This window comes from Sphaeramia orbicularis, chromosome 20 (genome assembly GCF_902148855.1).
Source record: "Sphaeramia orbicularis chromosome 20, fSphaOr1.1, whole genome shotgun sequence".
Taxonomy (NCBI): Eukaryota; Metazoa; Chordata; class Actinopteri; order Kurtiformes; family Apogonidae; genus Sphaeramia; species Sphaeramia orbicularis.
The window spans coordinates 681037-701053 of NC_043976.1; the positions used below are offsets into that span (position 1 = coordinate 681037).

At 37.4% G+C, this 20017-nt stretch overlaps 1 protein-coding gene and 1 long non-coding RNA gene across 5 annotated transcripts; one reads left to right on the forward strand and one right to left on the reverse strand.

The window, feature by feature from the left end:
• Positions 1-524: 524 nt before the first annotated feature.
• Positions 525-19741, reverse strand: xrcc2 (X-ray repair complementing defective repair in Chinese hamster cells 2). 4 transcript variants are annotated; one of them, XM_030123664.1, is made up of 7 exons: positions 19654-19741; positions 11306-11387; positions 11155-11190; positions 6325-6470; positions 1573-1853; positions 750-985; positions 525-698 (listed from the first exon to the last, which is right to left on the reverse strand). In XM_030123664.1, the coding sequence occupies exons 1-7, from the start codon at positions 19672-19674 to the stop codon at positions 613-615; spliced, it is 888 nt and encodes a 295-aa protein (XP_029979524.1). In that variant the 5' UTR covers positions 19675-19741; the 3' UTR covers positions 525-612. The 4 variants fall into 4 exon arrangements, with proteins under 4 accessions (XP_029979524.1, XP_029979526.1, XP_029979525.1 ...); XM_030123666.1 differs by having other exon boundaries at positions 525-688; positions 746-985; XM_030123665.1 differs by having other exon boundaries at positions 525-688; positions 743-985.
• LOC115411506 (uncharacterized) lies at positions 13082-14461 on the forward strand. The gene is made up of 3 exons (XR_003934222.1): positions 13082-13133; positions 13624-13768; positions 13849-14461. It is a non-coding gene; the product is annotated as an uncharacterized LOC115411506 (long non-coding RNA).
• Positions 19742-20017: the final 276 nt, after the last annotated feature.

Genomic DNA, 20017 nt, shown 5'->3' on the forward strand with positions numbered 1-20017 from the left:
AACGACAAAAACCTTGTAAGACAACAAAACTAACAAAAATTATGTTGAAAGACAAAAAAAACTGCGTAAAAACATAAGATGAAATAAAAATGACAAAGGATAAAAACATGATGATGTCATAAAGTCCTAAAAAACATGTCAGAAAACAGAATAACAAATGAAAATATAGATGGAAAAAGTGTGTAAGACACAACACGAAAAACACAAAACCAAAACTTATTAAAAATTTAGTCAAAAAATTTACTGATTTTCTTCAGTTTCATCTATAGTTAAGTCAGAAACCACATGCTTAATAACAGGTTAGAACCTTTTCTCTGGACAGCAAAGAAGAAAGCTTCAATTGGAGATGGATCTGTAATTTAACACAACTTTATTCATAAAGCAGTTTGAGAAAAACCGCTGCTCAAAGTGCTGCACATTCATTCACTAAAATGAGCTGATTCTTATGCTGGGTCAAAAGCCAAGCAGGGATTCAAAATTATTTCTCACATCATTAAAATAAAATGAAACCAACAAATGCAACAGTCATGATAAACCTTTATTAAAGCTCTTTAGAAGTGTTTTATACATGAATCTTAAAATTTAAAGAAAACATTGAACATAGAAACAAAACTAAGAGATGAACTCCAGCCCTCCATCTGTTATGTAGAAGGAGCTGCTGCTGTGCATCTTCGGCCTGGAGGAGGAGCAGGAGGAGGAACAGGAGGAGGAGGAGGAGGAACAGGAGGAACAGGAGGAGCAGGAGGAGGTGCAGTGGACTGTGAAAAGCTGCCTTCTCCTCGGCTCTCTGCTGCCTCCTGCTGGCACTTCTATGTTGGTTGAATCCTCCCGTCTGGAGAATATCAGCCTGTGGGTGACGAGGCGTTGCCACGAGCGACAGAGGAAAGGCCGGTCTGCGTTTGAAGATGAAGAGGAGGATGAGGAGGGTTCAGCGTGGCTCCTCCTGATGGCGTGGCAGGTGGCGAACATGGTGATTCTGTAATCCCTAAGAGCACAGTCACAAACATCACATGACGTAAGACTGACCCTGACCTGAGCAGACCTGACCTGAGCAGACGACCCCAGACCTGACCTGAGCAGACGACCCCAGACCTGACCTGAGCAGACGACCCCAGACCTGACCTGAGCAGACGACCCCAGACCTGACCTGAGCAGATGACCCCAGAGCCCACCTGAGCAGATGACCCCAGAGCCCACCTGAGCAGATGACCCCAGACCTGACCTGAGCAGACGACCCCAGACCTGACCTGAGCAGATGACCCCAGAGCCCACCTGAGCAGATGACCCCAGACCTGACCTGAGCAGATGACCCCAGAGCCCACCTGAGCAGATGACCCCAGAGCCCACCTGAGCAGATGACCCCAGACCTGACCTGAGCAGATGACCCCAGAGCCCACCTGAGCAGATGACCCCAGACCTGACCTGAGCAGACGACCCCAGAGCCCACCTGAGCAGATGACCCCAGACCTGACCTGAGCAGATGACCCCAGACCTGACCTGAGCAGACCACCCCAGAGCCCACCTGAGCAGACGACCCCAGACCTGACCTGAGCAGACCACCCCAGAGCCCACCTGAGCAGACGACCCAGCAGCTCAGAACACTTGCTGAGCTTCTCTTCCTGTTTGGCGACGCTGGCCCCGCCTTCACTGCGGTCCAGCCAATAGAACGCAGAGACGCTGTCTATGAGGAGCAGCGCCAGGCCGGGCCTCGACGACAGGGTGGTCTCCAGGAAGTGGAGGGTGAGGAGGAGCTGAGAGGAGGAGGAGCAGTGGACCACCAGGAGGCGGGACAGACACGAATGCAACGTGCCCTGGTCGGAAGCAGGAGGGGGCGAGGCGCCGCACAGAGCTGAACACAGGAGTGACAGGACAGTCACACAGACAGACCAAAACCAGCCCACCACAGGGTCCAGTCTGACCCATGGGATGAATTCAGGTTATGAAAAAGGACACTGAAGATACCAACTATCAAAGGCGTTCAAATCCTTTTAACCCTTTCATGCCCACTGGTCACTCCAGTGGACAGTTCTTCTCCAGCTGTTCTCTTGTATATTCATGGGTTTTACTGTTCTAGTTCCAGATCAGCCAACACAGTGGACACTTCTGCACCATCCCATGATAATACGCTGACATTCAGACCATTACTGTAACTACATGTTCTAGATAAACCTGATCTGCACTAACATGTTTAAGTGGAAATCAATTGCTAATTGTTATAAGACTGTAATTAATAGTTTTCTTAAACAAAAAGTTTTGTTTTTTTTAATATTATCTCTATGAAGTGAGTAAGAACTAGTATTAGAGTTTGATAAAAGGTGAGAAAACATCAGATTAGCTGCATCAGAAATGCTTTTGTTTCATAGTTTTCACACAGTAAATCACTTTCTGATATTGCATTTTAAATACATATGGTGTCCAGCTGAGTGGACATGTTTGTAACTCCATGAAAAATAGGTTATTTAAAAAAAAAACAAAAAAAAACAAATCAATCTCACTGTTTTTTTTCATGCCAAAAGAGGAATAAAAACACTCAGGAAAAAAATCTTGACTAAGGTTCTCATAATTCATGCATTAAAGGGTTAATTCAGGTTCCACATTTAGACCAATATGATTGAAATTGGATCAGACCAGTAAAATACTATCATCATAAACGATAAATAATGACAACTACAAATTTTTCTCTGAGTGTAAAAAAAAAGTTAAATTACATGAAAATATTTACATTTACAAACTATCCTTTCACAAAAAATCGTAACAATCTGAACAAATATGAACATTGAATGTATAATGAGAAGTAAGTGCAATCAGTTGTACCAATATTCTGCCTGATATTAAATGTTTTGCGTATTTGTAGATCCACTGGGATCTGTTCGTTAGAATGAACATGTGGAAACGATAAACTGAAGCAGAATACTGTTAAAATCGCTCTTGTATTTGTTAATATATTTCAAGTTCATTTTATTCAAATGTAAATATGTGAAAACAATATTTAATTCTAGATGATTTATATAAATATTTATATAAATTTGTCTTTTGCTTAATTTTCTTTGTGTTACATTTTTACACTTTCATCCTTGCTGTCATTTTTATTTCATCTTGTGTTTTTATGCAATTTTTATCTTAATTGACCTTTTTAGATTACTTTCATTGTGTCAGTTTTGTCGTCTTACATGGTTTTTGCTTATGTTTTCACCTTCATTAATTTTTTGCATATTTTTTCTCATCATTTGTTGAATGTTTTTATTCTGTTTTGTCTTTTACATCATTTTGGTAGTTACTGTTTTCATCTTAATTGGTCTTTTACAGAACTTTTTTGCATTTGTTTGATGTTTTTACATTTTGTGCTTGTTCTATTTCTATTTACATATTTACATTTGAAGAAAATGAACTTGAAATGTATTAACAATATTTATATAAATATTTATATAAATACCAGATGTCTTATTCTTTTCTCCTTATATTTTGTTTTTCACTTGTTTCTTGTATGTTGCAGCTGTTAAATGTGAAACTTCCCAGTGTCGGGATAGATCAAGTCATATCTTATGTCTTTATCTTATTCACATTTTTTAAGGAAATTTTGTAAATGTAAACGTTTTCATAATGTGACTGTACTTTTTTCACCGCTATTATTTTACCGATGCGGCCCGTTTGCGATCATATTGGGCTGAACGTGAAACTTAAACTAAAATGAGTTTGACAGCCCTGGGTTATAGGATGAACGGCAGCCCATCCCACCTCTACCTGGAAGACAGGTGTTCTACCTGAGGTCACAGGATGAAAACCCAACAAGGTAAAAAATAAACACAAAATATGACAACTTCACATAAAACAAATTATGTCAAGACAAGAACAAAACATAAAAAAATGATAAAAGATAAGAGAAAAAAGCATAAGAAAAAACTTAAATGCAAAAATTAAAAACAGAACAAGCACAAAATGTAAAAACATAAAACGGATGCAAAAAAGTTCTGTAAAAGACCAATTAAGATGAAAACAGTAACTACCAAAATGATGTAAAAGACAAAACAGAATAAAAACATACAACAAATGATGAGAAAAAATACGCAAAAAATTAATGAAGGTAAAAACAACATAAGCAAAAACCATGTAACACGCAAGGTTATTATCGTCAACAAAAACTAACGAAATGACGAAAACTAGAATTGTAAAAACATTTTCATTCACTGAAATAAATAAAAACTAGAATTCAAAGAAAAAAAAACATAATTAACTGAAACTGTATTGTGTGTTTACAAAACTAACTGAAACGGATAAAAATTCTTGACAAAATTCCCTTGGTTTTGGTCTTTGTCAATGTCAGCTTGATGTTAAATGGATTTCTTTGTCTCTCTCAGTTTTCTGTGCTGTCTCTAAACGACACCTTTTGCTCCGTCACTTGTGTTCACTTGTGGTTTCCAGTCGTCTTCTGGTCCCCACTCTACCTGGAAACATGGAGACTAAAGCAGCAGAGTCCTGTCTGGGACTGATTTGAATAGGAGCACAGAGAAGAAGAGAAAAGAGACCACTGAACTACAACTGAACTACAACTGAACTACAACTGAACTACAACTGAACTACAACTAAACTACAACTAAGCATTTAGAAAAAAATGAAAACTAATAAAAAGTATCAGACCTGCTCTAAAAACAAATTAAAATGAACTGAATTAGAGAAAAAAAAAGTCCAGACTAAATAAAACTAAACTAGAATGGAAAATCCCAAACCATTAGAACCTTGGTAAGACGACAAAACTAACACAATGAAAGTTATCTAAAAAGGACAATTAAGATAAAAATTGCATAAAAACACAAGATGAAATAAAAACGACATAAAGGATGAAAGTGTAAAAATGTATCAGAAAGAAAATTAAGCAAAAGACAAATCAAGTCACAAAAAACATAAGAAAAACATGTAGGAACTCAACACAAGAAATGAAAATAGAAATGGCCAAAGTACGAAAAAGAGCCAGTGTGTGTGTGTGTGTGTGTGTGTGTGTGGGGGGGGGGGGGGGGGGGGACTGCAGAGAGCTGAATATAATCACTGAATTAATCAAATTTTATTTATATAGTGCCACATCATAACAAAAGTTACCTGATGACACTTTACAGTTAAAGCTCAGAGGGATTATATAATGAATGACAGCGCCCCCTACAGGCCAAAGGGTGGAAGAACAACAGGTATAAGAGACTGATAAAAAAACACATGGATGGAAGGTATTAAGATTAATGACAACACACAAAAACAACTAGAGAGGAAGAGAAAAGATAAGATGTTGAAAATTTTTGAAGTTTAGATCAGTAGATGGTTTAGGTCAACGGTGGATGTTTGGGTCTTTATGGGATAAAATTACATATAATATGTGGTCACGTTCAGTGTCCCGGATTTTTCTAACGTCAAATACTTCCTTCTATGCCCTATTGTGTGTTAGTGTGGGGCTGGACGTATAAAACAACTGTAAATACTAGAGTCCTCCTACAAAAACCAGCCATAGGTATTATTAATAAGGCCACTTACTATGAACATACTCATCAATTGTTTATGAAATCCCATATTATGAAATTGAATGATTTGGTTTACTATAAAATAATGCAAATAATGTATAAAGCCAAATTAAAGTGACTCTCTGTCTGTACAAAGGTTCTTCTCAACACATGAGTCTAAATAGGATTTACCAGATGTTTGTAAATTTCTTGAACAAGGAGCTAAAAAAAAAAGAGACTAAAAGACAGATGATGTACATGTGTTGTTAAAGTTCAACTATGGAATGAGGCCAGCGTGGATTTAAGAATGTGTAGTCCATTTTTGATATTTAAAAAATGGTACGTAAGGCCATTTTTGAAGGATACAATTGTTAAGATCTAATAAGTAGTAAGTAAATAATGTATTTTTGATTCTACATTAAATTACCATTAATTTGGTTGGTTAAGTTTTCTATTTTTCTGGTTTAGTTTCACTTTTTTATGTTTGTGCTTGTTTGTTTGGTTGTATACATTGTTGTTTTTTTTCTTTTTCCTCTATTGAATGCTGGGTAACTGAGTTTATTCTGTAGGACAGACATTAATGTCAGCGTTCTGCTTCTGCCTGGGCCTGGTCACTCACTAACCTGTGGGGAATGTTTGGAGTGTGGACACTGGTTGGATTATTATGTGATGACTGAATAACGAATTTCATCATCATCATCATCATCATCAAATACTACACTTTTACCTCTGGATAATATCAATTCTGAGAGTCCAGTGTGATAAGTCTTCGACCCAATGCAACTAATAATTACTGTACATTTTATTGAATGACTCCATATGAAGTGTGAGCCAGTGTACCAGGGTTCAGCTTGTTGTCCAGGATGCTGACCAGTCGTAACATGTCCAGACTGTAGTCGGTGTCCACAAACACAACGTCCACCTCCAAACCGCCGGCCGCCACCGGCAGAATGCATCGACTCAACAGGTGGTAGAGCACCTCCGTCTTACCTGAAACCAACAGAGAAAACACACTGACAGTACAACGTGACATCACGACTCGTGTAAATATACACACCACTTTAAATGGCCTGTTATCTGTACACGTTAGAAGCTTTCCACATGTATGTTCACACCGTCATGAGTCCCCTGTCCAACCTCAATGGTACGGCTGCACGATTTTGGCAAAAAACAAAATCCCGATTTTTTCCCTCTAAAAACTCTATTTTTGATTTCAATTTTTGGGTAAAACTACAAAAGGCAACAGAAGTCAGTGTGTTGTTTTCGTGAGCAGCCCACAATGCAAGGCACTGCTCTGACCTCAAATCTGTGATGGTATGACACGGTGAACCCACAGAAGTTTAATTTTTCTTCATTAAATCTTTATTGAATGAAGTCGAGTATACAAACAATGTATACAACAAGAAAATAGCAGAACAAGTTTACCAGGGGAATCCACTACAATCCACTGTCTGAATCAGAGCAAATACTCATGGTTTTTACAGCCTTTAGTTTCCAGATTTATCCAACAGCTTTGAATGAAGTTCAACAGCTTTCAAAAAATAAATATCTGGTTTTGTGTTACAGAACTTGAAAAATTTAGCAAGTAAGAGAAATAAATTAATTATATATTTTTTTTTTTTTCTTTTTGGGGTGTCTGGGCCCACAGAAGGGATACTACTGTAAGACAGTGACAAGAATAAGTCATGTGTGTGTGGACCACGAAATATGAGTGATCCACATGTGGATCTATTTAAATATGAGTGATCCACATGTGGATCTATTTAAATATGAGTGATCCACATGTGGATCTATTTAAATATGAGTGATCCACCTGTGTATCTACACTATATTTCCAAAAGTCTTGTCTCCTCCATCCCAATCCTCAGACTCAGCTGTTCCAGTCCCTTCCATGTCCACAGGTGTATTAAATCCAGCCCTAGGCATGCAGACTGCTTTTACAAACATTTGGGACAGAATGGGTCTCTCTCAGGAGCTCAGTGAATTCCAGCGTGGAACTGTGATAGGATGCCACCTGTGACACAAATCCAGTGGTGAAATTTCCTGGCTCCTAAATATTCCACAGTCAGCTGTCAGATGAATTATAAGAAAGTGGAAGTGTTTGGGAACGACGGCAACTCAGCCACGCAGTGGTAGGCCACGGAAACTGACGGAGCGGGGTCAGCGGATGCTGAGGCGCAGAGTGTGAAGAGGTGGACGACTGTCTGCAGAGTCAGTGGTACAGACCTCCAAACTTCATGTGTCCTTCAGATTAGCTCCAGAACAGTGCGCACAGAGCTTCAGGGAATGGGTTTCCGTGGCCGAGCGGCCGCATCCGAGCCATACATCAGCAAGTGCAATGCACAGCGGTGGATGCAGTGGTGTAAAGCACGCCGCCACTGGACTGTAGAGCAGGGGAGGAGCCTTCTCTGGACTGACCAATCACACTTCTCCATCTGACGATCTGACGGACGGGTCTGGGTTTGGTGGTCTCCAGGAGAACGATACTTGTGGGAGCGCATTGTGCTGAGTGTAAAGTTTGGTGGAGGGGGGGTTATGGTGTGGGGTTGTTTTTCAGGAGCTGGGCTGGGCCCCTTAGTTCCAGTGAAAGGAACTGGGAATGCTTCAGCAGAACAAGACATTTGGGACAATTCCACGCTCCCAACTTTGTGGGAACAGTTTGGAGCCGGCCCCTTCCTCTTCCAACATGACTGTGCACCAGTGCACAAAGCAAGGTCCATTTGGACATGGAGGACAGAGTCTGGTGTGGATGAACTGGACTGGCCTGCACACAGTCCTGACCTCAACCCCATAGAACACCTTTGGATGAATTAGAGCGCAGACTGAGAGCCAGGCCTTCTGTCCAACATCAGTGTGGGACCTCACAAATGCGCTTCTGGAAGAACGCTCCAAAATTCCCATGAACACACTCCTAAACCTTGTGGACAGCCTTCCCAGAAGAGTTGAAGCTGTTAGAGCTGCAAAGGGTGGAGCCACGTCAGACTGAACCCATAGACTAGGAATGGGATGGACCTGACATTCATATGGGAGTCAAAGCAGGAGAGGGAATACTGTTGGATATAGAGTGTACTTAAATATGAGTGATCCACATGAGGATCTATTTAAATACGAGTGATCCACATGTGGAACTATTTAAATACGAGTGATCCACATGAGGATCTATTTAAATATGAGTGATCCACATGTGGATCTATTTAAATACGAGTGATCCACATGAGGATCTATTTAAATACGAGTGATCCACATGTGGAACTATTTAAATACGAGTGATCCACATGGGGATCTATTTAAATATGAGTGATCCACATGTGGATCTATTTAAATACGAGTGATCCACATGACGATCTATTTAAATACGAGTGATCCACATGACGATCTATTTAAATATGAGTGATCCACATGAGGATCTATTTAAATACGAGTGATCCACCTGTGGAACTATTTAAATATGAGTGATCCACATGAGGATCTATTTAAATATGAGTGATCCACATGTGGTTCTATTTAAATACGAGTGATCCACATGAGGATTTATTTAAATTCGAGCGATCCACATGAGGATCTATTTAAATACGAGTGATCCACATGTGGATCTATTTAAATACGAGTGATCCACATGTGGTTCTATTTAAATAGGAGTGATCCACATGTGGATCTATTTAAATATGAGTGATCCACAAGAGGATCTATTTAAATACGAGTGATCCACATGAGGATCTATTTAAATACGAGTGATCCACATGTGGATCTATTTAAATACGAGTGATCCACATGTGGTTCTATTTAAATAGGAGTGATCCACATGTGGATCTATTTAAATATGAGTGATCCACAAGAGGATCTATTTAAATACGAGTGATCCACATGAGGATCTATTTAAATACGAGTGATCCACATGAGGATCTATTTAAATACGAGTGAGCCACATGTGGATCTATTTAAATACGAGTGATCCACATGTGGTTCTATTTAAATATGAGTGATCCACACGTGGATCTATTTAAAAATGAGTGATCCACATGTGGTTCTACTTAAATATGAGTGATCCACACGTGGATCTATTTAAATACGAGTGATCCACATGAGGATCTATTTAAATACGAGTGATCCACACGAGGATCTATTTAAATACGAGTGATCCACATGTGGATCTATTTAAATATGAGTGATCCACATGCGGTTCTATTTAAATAGGAGTGATCCACATGTGGTTCTATTTAAATATGAGTGATCCACACGTGGATCTATTTAAATACGAGTGATCCACATGTGGATCTCTTTAAATATGAGTGATCCACACGTGGATCTATTTAAAAATGAGTGATCCACATGTGGTTCTACTTAAATATGAGTGATCCACACGTGGATCTATTTAAATACGAGTGATCCACATCAGGATCTATTTAAATACGAGTGATCCACACGAGGATCTATTTAAATATGAGTGATCCACATGTGGATCTATTTAAATATGAGTGATCCACATGTGGTTCTATTGAAATAGGAGTGATCCACATGTGGCTCTATTTAAATACGAGTGATCCACATGAGGATCTATTTAAATATGAGTGATCCACATGTGGTTCTATTTAAATATGAGTGATCCACATGTGGATCTATTTAAATATGAGTGATCCACATGTGGTTCTCTTGAAATAGGAGTGATCCACATGTGGCTCTATTTAAATACGAGTGATCCACATGAGGATCTATTTAAATACGAGTGATCCACATGTGGATCTATTTAAATATGAGTGATCCACATGTAGTTCTATTTAAACTGGAGGATCCGTGTGTGGAACAGACCGCTCCAGGACACACTGGTTGGATTCTATCCTGGATCTGGTGGATGTGTGTGGGCAGTGGGCTGTGTAGGCTCCTCTGCTGAGGCTGATGACTCAGCGACCCGGACCCGGATCGGAAGAAGACAGTACGGTACGGATCCAGGACAACGGAAGATAAGTGATCCACAGGTAGTTATATTTCAGTTGTGGGATCCGTGCGTGAAGCCACAGCTTACACTGGTATCACTACTGTGGGCTCATGAACAGATTTCATGCCCATGGTCATTACACAGACTTCTGTGAAAGACCGCTGTCACAGATAGGAGGAGGAGCCTACGGTAGCCTGGAGGAGGAGCCTACGGTAGCCTACCGGCACGCGGCCCAGAGGCACAAGAAAAACGAAATCAATTTCACAATTTCCCTTTTTTTAAAAATTGTCTTAATTAAAAAAATCTGATTTCGATTTAAAATCAATTAATCGTGCAGCCCTACTCAATGGATACGTCAAATACCACGCACTGAGAGTTAGGGTTATGTGAGGCCAGATCTTGGTGTAAATTGACACACCATCAAATGGCGTTGAATAACACACAAAAGGTTGAAAATGCGTAGGAATAGCACGCCAAATGCCATAAGAACTAGCGTGACACACAACACCATTTACTGAGATCAGTCTGGACAGTAAAGTCTACAGTCATGTTCTAAGGAGAAAGTTCTCAAATCATACGAACTTCAGACCAAATCAGAAACAACAGAATGAAACTATTGGAACATTATGATGCCTTTTCTCCATGATCTAGTCTCATTTACTGTGTACTTGATCTGGTTTCATGTTTTCCATTGTTTTGTGGTGTTACATCTTCTCCACCCTCCTGGTTGTATGTCCTCACCTGTTCCCTCTGGGCCAAACAGCTCCACCACCTCACCTGAGAGTCAAACACACACACACACACACAGTCATACATCCGCTGCATGATCCAAAACAGTCACTAAGTCTGACATGTTTGGTCATGTGACATTTGACAGGAAGTAGTCAGTCACCGTGGTTGGGTCCTCCATCTTTGGGAAACAGACGGGGTTCGATGTCCTTCAGACAGCGTCGAGCCTCCAGACGAGCAAACAGCTGCACAAACACAAACACAGCATTAATAACCTGAGGCTGGACGTGGACTGTGTCCTGTCCTGTACAAACCTGGACACTGTTAACATTATTCTACATTAGGGATGTAACAATTACCAGTACAACGATAAACGGCGGTAAAATTGCAGACGGTTAGTATTAGCGTTTAAATTCTAATTCTCATGATAACCATGTTTGATTACTACACTTTCAGGGGAAAAAACGCCTATGTACAGATCTGCTTTTATGTCAAATATTTGAGTATAGTTTGAATTTATTACAATTTTAATTTTCTATACCTAATATTTGGAACCAATATTCACTTTTAAAGTCTTTGAAAAGACTCGTTAAACATCTGTGTGTTATTTATGCAATAAATTATATACATTTTTCAAATCAGATTTTATATTTTTTGGGTTTTTTTGTCCTTTTATGTTTTTATAGTAGGTTAAAGTGCAAAAATAATAGACAGATGATATAGATGAAGTTGTGCTGAAAAAATAGATCCAAACATGGGTATAGTAAACATTTGTTTCTATAGTATATAAAGGCCAAATCAAAAGGACTGAAAAACAGACAAAAAAGACTCAGACCACTAAGGGTTAATATTGGAATGTTTCTGACACAGAAGGGACAGTGGGACTGGTATTTTATTTATTTTTTTAATACAACTTGGTTAAATTATTTCAGTGTGTGCATTAGTACTTTTTGAACATTTTGAGCACAATTTCAATAATACTGTGATAATAATGATAACTGTGATAATTTTGGACACAATAACGGTGATATGAAATTTTCATATGGTTCCATCCCTATTCTACATCAACCAGTGGGGTTTATTCTCAGCTCATACATGATCAGGGTCTACAAAATTTTCAGCTCCCCTCAGGATGCAGATTCACAAAAATGTGTGTTAATCTCTTGTAGACCATTGTGAGTCTGCATCAGCAATCCACTGTGTTTGTGATGAGAATCTACACCAGGGGTGTCAAACATGAGGCCCGGGGGCTAAATGGTGCCCACCAAAGGTTCCAATCTGACCCCTGGGATGAATTTACAAAGTGCAAAAATTCCACAGTCCAGGCTGTGGAACTCATTTTAGTGGCGGTTCCACATACAGACCAATCTGATCTACAGTCAAATAATAACATAATAACCTAGAACAGGGGTCAGCAACCCTTGTCCTAGAGAGCCGCTGTCCTGCATGTTTTAGATGTTTCCCTCTTCCAGCACACCTGATGGTCATTATCAGTCTTCTGCAGAGCTGGATGATAGGCTGATCATTTGAATCAGGTGTGTTGGAAGAGGGATGCATCTAAAACATGCAGGATAGTGGCTCTCTAGGACCAGGGTTGCTGAACCCTGACCTAGAAAGACAGAATAATCCGTGTATCATTCGTTTTTCAATTTAAAACCAAAAATGAAAAAACAAAAAAACGACTTGTTTTTTTGTTTTTCATTTTCAAAACCAGGATGAAAAACGGATAACGGTTCGTTTTTCCATTTCCCGATTTTGTGCTCAAATGAAAAATGGACAAAACGGATAACAACCGTTTCATCCGATTTTGCTATTTTCAATATAGTTAAGTTGCCTGACCCGGAAGTAGTCGTTATCAGGGAAAAATAAACAAACGGAATCGTGGCCGGTGTCCTGTCTACCTGTCGAGTTGAGCTACTGACGCCTAAACGTTTTCACAGTTTAAATGCCCATCGATTTGTGCTCCTCCAGGCAGAAGGGAGTCATATTTTGTAAGTATATTTCTTTTATAGTGCCTTTTGAGTAGTAAGCACGGAGGCAATTATGTGCATGTGCACGAAAGATAGACGTAGAATATTGAAGTGAGATGATAATAGCGTAAGGAAGTTCTCATTGTATGATATTAGCCTGAAGTATGTGGGTCACCTCGGTGTTAATGGCGTTTAGATTATTGTCTAAGTTAGTTCAACGAACGAGAACAATGGTAGCCTACTACTTAACTGACTAAATCTATGTGAACAGTTCCCTTCACTACCCACACTTGTGTGAATTATGTTATGATTCCATACATGCTGAGGAAGAGTAGGCTAGGTTTGGAAAACCAAAGAAATACCTGACTGCACAAATACCTCCATACCTAGTTCCCCAGTCTGTCTTCTTTGTTATTTATCATATGCACATCTCTAACTTGTGTGGGTGTACGTGTATTAAAGTGGTTGAATGTGGCTTTTTACAAAAAATGTTTTGTTGTGTGTTTTCTAGTTTTTCCATTTGTGAAGGCTTATAGGTATGGAACAGAGGTGACAGGAGAATCTACATGACCTGTCTGAGAGGAAACACCCAGACAGGTCAAAGAAATCTCAGAAATTAAGATGAAGGAGATATGCTGAGAGGTTTAGACTAAAAGGTGAGTCGGCAAAGGTGTATTCAAATATATCTATGTTTTGGTAAAATGTCTTTGTTTATATGTACTTTATGAATGTTCAGTGCAGGACAGCTCTTCTATGGGAACACAAAGATGATCCAGTCCCCAACAGAAGCCAGATCACTGGATGGATGATGACGTAAGTGACAATTCAGACAAAGTATTACCAAACCACAATGTGTTGTTTTCCCTATTACTGATTTTTTTTGGGTGTGTGTGCTTGTTTTTGTAATACAGGTAATTGATGCATACATTCATATCCTTGCTGAAAAACAGCAGGCAAATGCTGGATGTAAAACTATATTGTTCTCAATGCATGTGTACTTAATACACTATACACTCAATACACACGAACTAACACACACTTAATTTTTTTTAACAGGGATCCATTCATCAGCTCTGTGCTGTGGTAGCTGGAAGTTTGTTTTCCAGAAGATTTCAGCCTCTTAGAAAAGCAGTCTATTTGTTTGTTTTTATCTAGCCATATCACCTAACACCAGTAACCTGAATTAACAATAATTTGATATAAAACCCATTCTTCAGATGAAATTTCCAGTGTTAAAAAGATGGATTTGTCCTGTAAATGTAGGTGCTCACTGGATTTTAGTGGTTTTCTACTATTTTCCTCAGACCTATTTCTGAGATGTGTGTGTGTGTGTATATATATATATATATATATATATATATATATATATATATATATATATATATATATATATATATATATATATATACATACATATATACATGCATTTCAGTTGACCTGATGCATGTCCTAGTGTGATGGAATAACATAAATACAGTAATCATTTATAGATTGTCACCATGTCACAGAGGACACTGCTACTTGTTGATCCAGACAAGTATATTGTGTATTTTGTATGCTTGTTATGCTTTTTAAACAATAATTAGGAATTTCTTGAGGATGGTGGGCCATGAAGTCCAAGGAGATAAATGGACTGTAAAAACTGTTCACCACAACAAGCAGCAAGATGCCAGTAGGTGTGGGATTTAGGTGTTAAAGGTAAAGATTTGAATTCAGACTGTTTGTAGTAAACAGTTTTTTTTCCCTTTATGTTAGCCAGTCATATGTAACTGAATGCCTAAAATGCCATTTTGCAGTTTGCAGAAGGGTTTCTCAACAATGGAGACATCGCAAGCATCCAGACACATCCTGCAGAGGTTTTAAAGGCTCAATGTGAAGCAGCATGTGCCCTCCTACAGGTGGGAGGTCTGTGGGAAGAAACATGAAGCCACCACGGATGGGATCAATACGGACACCGAATTTCCCTCACAAGATCAAAATAGTGAATATAGTGTATATGTCAAATAAAGTTGACTTGATTTGAATGTAATGTTTCTTCTGTTGTCCCATGTTCAATGTGTCGAGTATCACAAAGGTGAGGTGTGTTACCTGTAGTAGGAGCTTTATTTAATAGAAGTTATAAGGGTGTAAATGAACTACCTTTACCCATATTCAACTGAATAAGTAAATAATGGTGTTTCTATAGTAAGAGCTTTATTTAATAGAAGTTATAAGGGTCTAAATGAGCTACCTTTACCCATATTCAACTGAATAAGTAAATAGTGGTGTTTATATAGTAAGAGCTTTATTTAATAGAAGTTATAAGGGTCTAAATGAGCTACCTTTACTCATATTCAACTGAATAAGTAAATAGTGGTGTTTATATAGTTGGAGCTTTATTTAATAGAAGTTATAAGTGTCTAAATGAACTACCTTTACCCATATTCATATGAATAAGTAAATAGTGGTGTTTCTATAGTAGGAGCTTTATTTAATAGAAGTTATAAGTGTCTAAATGAACTACCTTTACTCATATTCATATGAATAAGTAAATAATGGTGTTTCTATAGTAGGAGCTTTATTTAATAGAAGTTATAAGTGTCTAAATGAACTACCTTTACTCATATTCATATGAATAAGTAAATAATGGTGTTTCTATAGTAGGAGCTTTATTTAATAGAAGTTATAAGTGTCTAAATGAACTACCTTTACCCATATTCATATGAATAAGTAAATAATGGTGTTTATATAGTTGGAGCTTTATTTAATAGAAGTTATAAGTGTCTAAATGAACTACCTTTACCCATATTCATATGAATAAGTAAATAGTGGTGTTTCTATAGTAGGAGCTTTATTTAATAGAAGTTATAAGTGTCTAAATGAACTACCTTTGCTCATATTCATATGAATAAGTAAATAATGGTGTTTATATAGTAGGAGCTTTATTTAATAGAAGTTATAAGTGTCTAAATGAACTACCTTTACCCATATTCATATGAATAAGTAAATAATGGTGTTTCTATAGTAGGAGCTTTATTTAATAGAAGTTATAAGTGTCTAAATGAACTACCTTTACTCATATTCATATGAATAAGTAAATAATGGTGTTTCTATAGTAGGAGCTTTATTTAATAGAAGTTATAAGTGTCTAAATGAACTACCTTTACCCATATTCATATGAATAAGTAAATAGTGGTGTTTCTATAGTAAGAGCTTTATTTAATAGAAGTTATAAGCCTGCATAAATATGTTACCTGTAGTGGGAGCTTTATTTGATAGAAGTTATAGGCCTGTCAAAATTAGCTTCCTCTACCCATATTCATATGAATAAGTAAATTATGGTGTTTTTCTGCAGTAGAAGCATCATTTCATTTTCAAATAGGCGTGTCAAAACATAAGGTTGCATGTTTTGACGGGGTAGCGTCAATCGATAGACGTCGCTGTCGAAATAAGCTACTGGTAGCTGCTCGACGGAGCAGGATGGCTTGATATGTGCGCGAAGCGGGGAGCACAGCTCAGTTCTGAGTTTTGTAAACGAAACCAGTTCCATGATCCTCAAAGGGAACTGATTCCGACATCCTTAAAACGGAACGGGTTCCTTAAACGGAGCTCCAGCCTGGATCAGCCACTACTGGCCCATTGACTGAGAAAATCAGAGCCGAATTTTTATTTCGTCATAGTACAGTATAAAATTAGTTTTTAAAAACTGGCTCTGTTTTTCCTAATTAACGAGATACTGTTTTCTAAAAAAAAAAAAAAAAATTTAATTCAAAATTGTTTATTTCTCCCAAGTAACGACTACTTCCGGGTCAGACAACTTAACTATATTGAAAATAGCAAAATCGGATGAAACGGTTGTTATCCGTTTTTTCCATTTTTCATTTGAGCACAAAATCGGGAAATGGAAAAACGAACCGTTATCCGTTTTTCAGTCTGGTTTTGAAAATGAAAAACAAAAAAAACAAGTCGTTTTTTTGTTTTTTCATTTTTGGTTTTAAATTGAAAAACGAATGAACGAATGATACACGGATTCAGAATGACTCCATATTATCTTCTCGGTTTGATGTGAAAAAAATATTACATTATGTCTATAAATAATGACAACTTCAAATTTTTGTCTTTGTTTTAGTGCAAAAAATAACATTGAATCATGAATATATTGACATTTCCAAACTATCCTGTACCAATAAAATGTGAATAACCTGAACAAATATGAACAACCTGAAATGTCTGTAGAAAATTAAGCACAATTTTAACAAATTTCAGCCTGTTACTAAGTATTTAATGTCATTGTAGTTCAGTTCCATAATGCACATGTAGAAATGATAAGTTGAGGAATAATATTGTTAAAATTGCACTTATTTTTCTTAAGAAATCTCTGTTTTTTCAGGTTATTCACATCTTCGTTTGAATAGTTTATAAAAGTAAGTATTTTCATAATTGAATGAGGTTTTTTTGCACTAAAACAAAGACTAAAATTTGGAGTTGTCATGATTTATAAGTTATTGTGTTATTATTTTACTGGTCCGGTCCACTACAGATCAAATTGGGCTGAATGTGGAACCTGACAGAAAATGAGTTTGAGAGCCCTGAACTACACTTGTTGGTGGATGTGATACCTGGTGACCAATGACCCCTGGCATTCATGGACCAGTTTCAAAGGCCTGTTTCAGTGACGGTTTTGTTCATTTCATGACATTCTCCTGATTTCTGAATCATTTTATTTTGTTTGACTGCTTACTGAAGGAACTGATCAATAATATAACCCAGATACATGAGACTGTTGTTTTCTTTGGGGTTTGTTTGTATGTTTGTCTGTTAGTAAAGCTAACTCAAAAAGTTATGGAAGGATTTGGATGAAATTTTCAGGAAATGTTGATACTGGCACAAGAAACAAATGATTACATTTTGGTGGTGGTGGGGTGATCTGCCTTAGCGGAGGTCTGCACTCTCCAAGTGCTTTTCTAGTTATTATTCCAATTATGCCTAATGTCACTAATTTGCATTACAGCTACTGTATGTTTAATATTGAGATGAATAATTGTTTAACCCTTTGATGCATGAATTATGAGAAAGTTAGTCAAGATTTTGTTCCAGAGTGTTTTTATTCCTCTTTAGGCAAGAAAAAACAATGAGATTGATTTTTTTTTTCATGGACTTACAAAAATGTCCACTTATTTGGACACCATGTGTTTAATTTTTGAAGCATAGAAATATGTATTTAAAACACAATATCAGAAAGTGATGAACTGTGTGTAAAACTATGAAACAAAAGCATTTTCCAAGCAGTTAATCTGATGTTTTCTCACCTTTGATCAAGCTCTCATACTAGTTCTTACTTCATGGAGATAATATAAAAAAATAGAAAAGCACTCGGAGAGCGCCAAGGCAGATCAGTGCCCCCGATCGCCACCAAATTTAATAATTTGTTCCTTGTGCCAGTATCAACATTTCCTGAAAATTTCATCAAAATCCATCTATAACTTTTTGAGTTATCTTGCTAACAGACTGACAAACAGACAAACCCTGATGAAAACATAACCTCCTTGGCGGAGGTAATGAACAAAAACAGCCAAAATGATCAATAAAATAAACAAAAAAGAATAATAAACCAACAAAATAACAAGTAACATGAACAAATAAGCCACAAATTGAACAAAATTGATGAAAAAAGTAAAACAAACTGTAGGAAAATACACAAAATAAGAAACTTGATGAACAAAAGTTTATAAAATATTTACAAAATAATAAATAACATGAAAAAATATCACAAAAAAAAAATAAAAATAAATAAATAAAATAAAATAAAGTAAAAACAAGAATAAAATAAGTAATTAGTATTGTAATTTGGTCCCAGTAGTTTATTATTTGATCTTTTTGTTTAAGAAAACTGTTAATTACAGTCTAACAGCGTTTAGCAACTGATTTACATTCAAACATGTCAGTGCAGATCAGGTTTATCAAGAACATACAGTTCCAGTACTGGTCTGAATATCAGTGGATTATTATGGGATGGTGCATTAGTGTCCACTGTGTTGGCTGATCTGGAACTGAAACAACCAAACCCATGAATATACAAGAGAACAGCTGGAGAAGAACTGACCACTGGAGTGACCAGTGGAGTGACCACTATGCATGAAAGGGTTCATTTAGCATCTGGTTGGCGGTAACAACACAAGTGATGTACTTTTTATATATCACTGTAAATAAATCAAAGCAGTAAAGGCTTAAATGGACTTTTCCATCACTAATACATTTAATAAAGTCAGTCACAGATAACATATTAAGTCTGCTTTTGAGTCCATTTCCATCTTTTTGCTTCACTTTCTTGTTGTGTACACATCCCTCTGGAACAGTTTGGTATATCAGCTCCACTTTGAACACGTAAATCACAAAAAAACGAATGAAAACCATCAGATTTCACTGTAAAAAACAGACTCCGTTAGCTTTTTCACTAAACACGGACTAAAACACCGTGTTCCAGGACATAGACGGTACCGGGTCGGTTTATTTCTATTGTTTTCTATTTTTGTCTGTGTCTGTTCGTGTGTGTCTGTCTGACCTGAGCTGCTGTTTCTGTCATTTCAACACGACCTTCATCTCCCTGTTCATCGGCAAAACAAAAACATAAAGCCCGCCACCTGGTTCCACTTCCGCATCCGGGACTTTTTATAATAACGTCACGACGTAACGTAAGTACGTAACCTCCTAGGCAACGTCTGCACCGGGGTTGAACCGTAATATCTGCCGCACAGATATAACAGATACAAAAAATGAAAAACATATCATATCTAAAAGTAATGAAAAGATAACTATAACATCCCAAAATCTAATTACATATTTTAAATTTAGAATTTGTTGTAAATTTGATCATTTTATTTGGAAAATTTCATATACATAAAAATAAATACACCAAAATACACCAG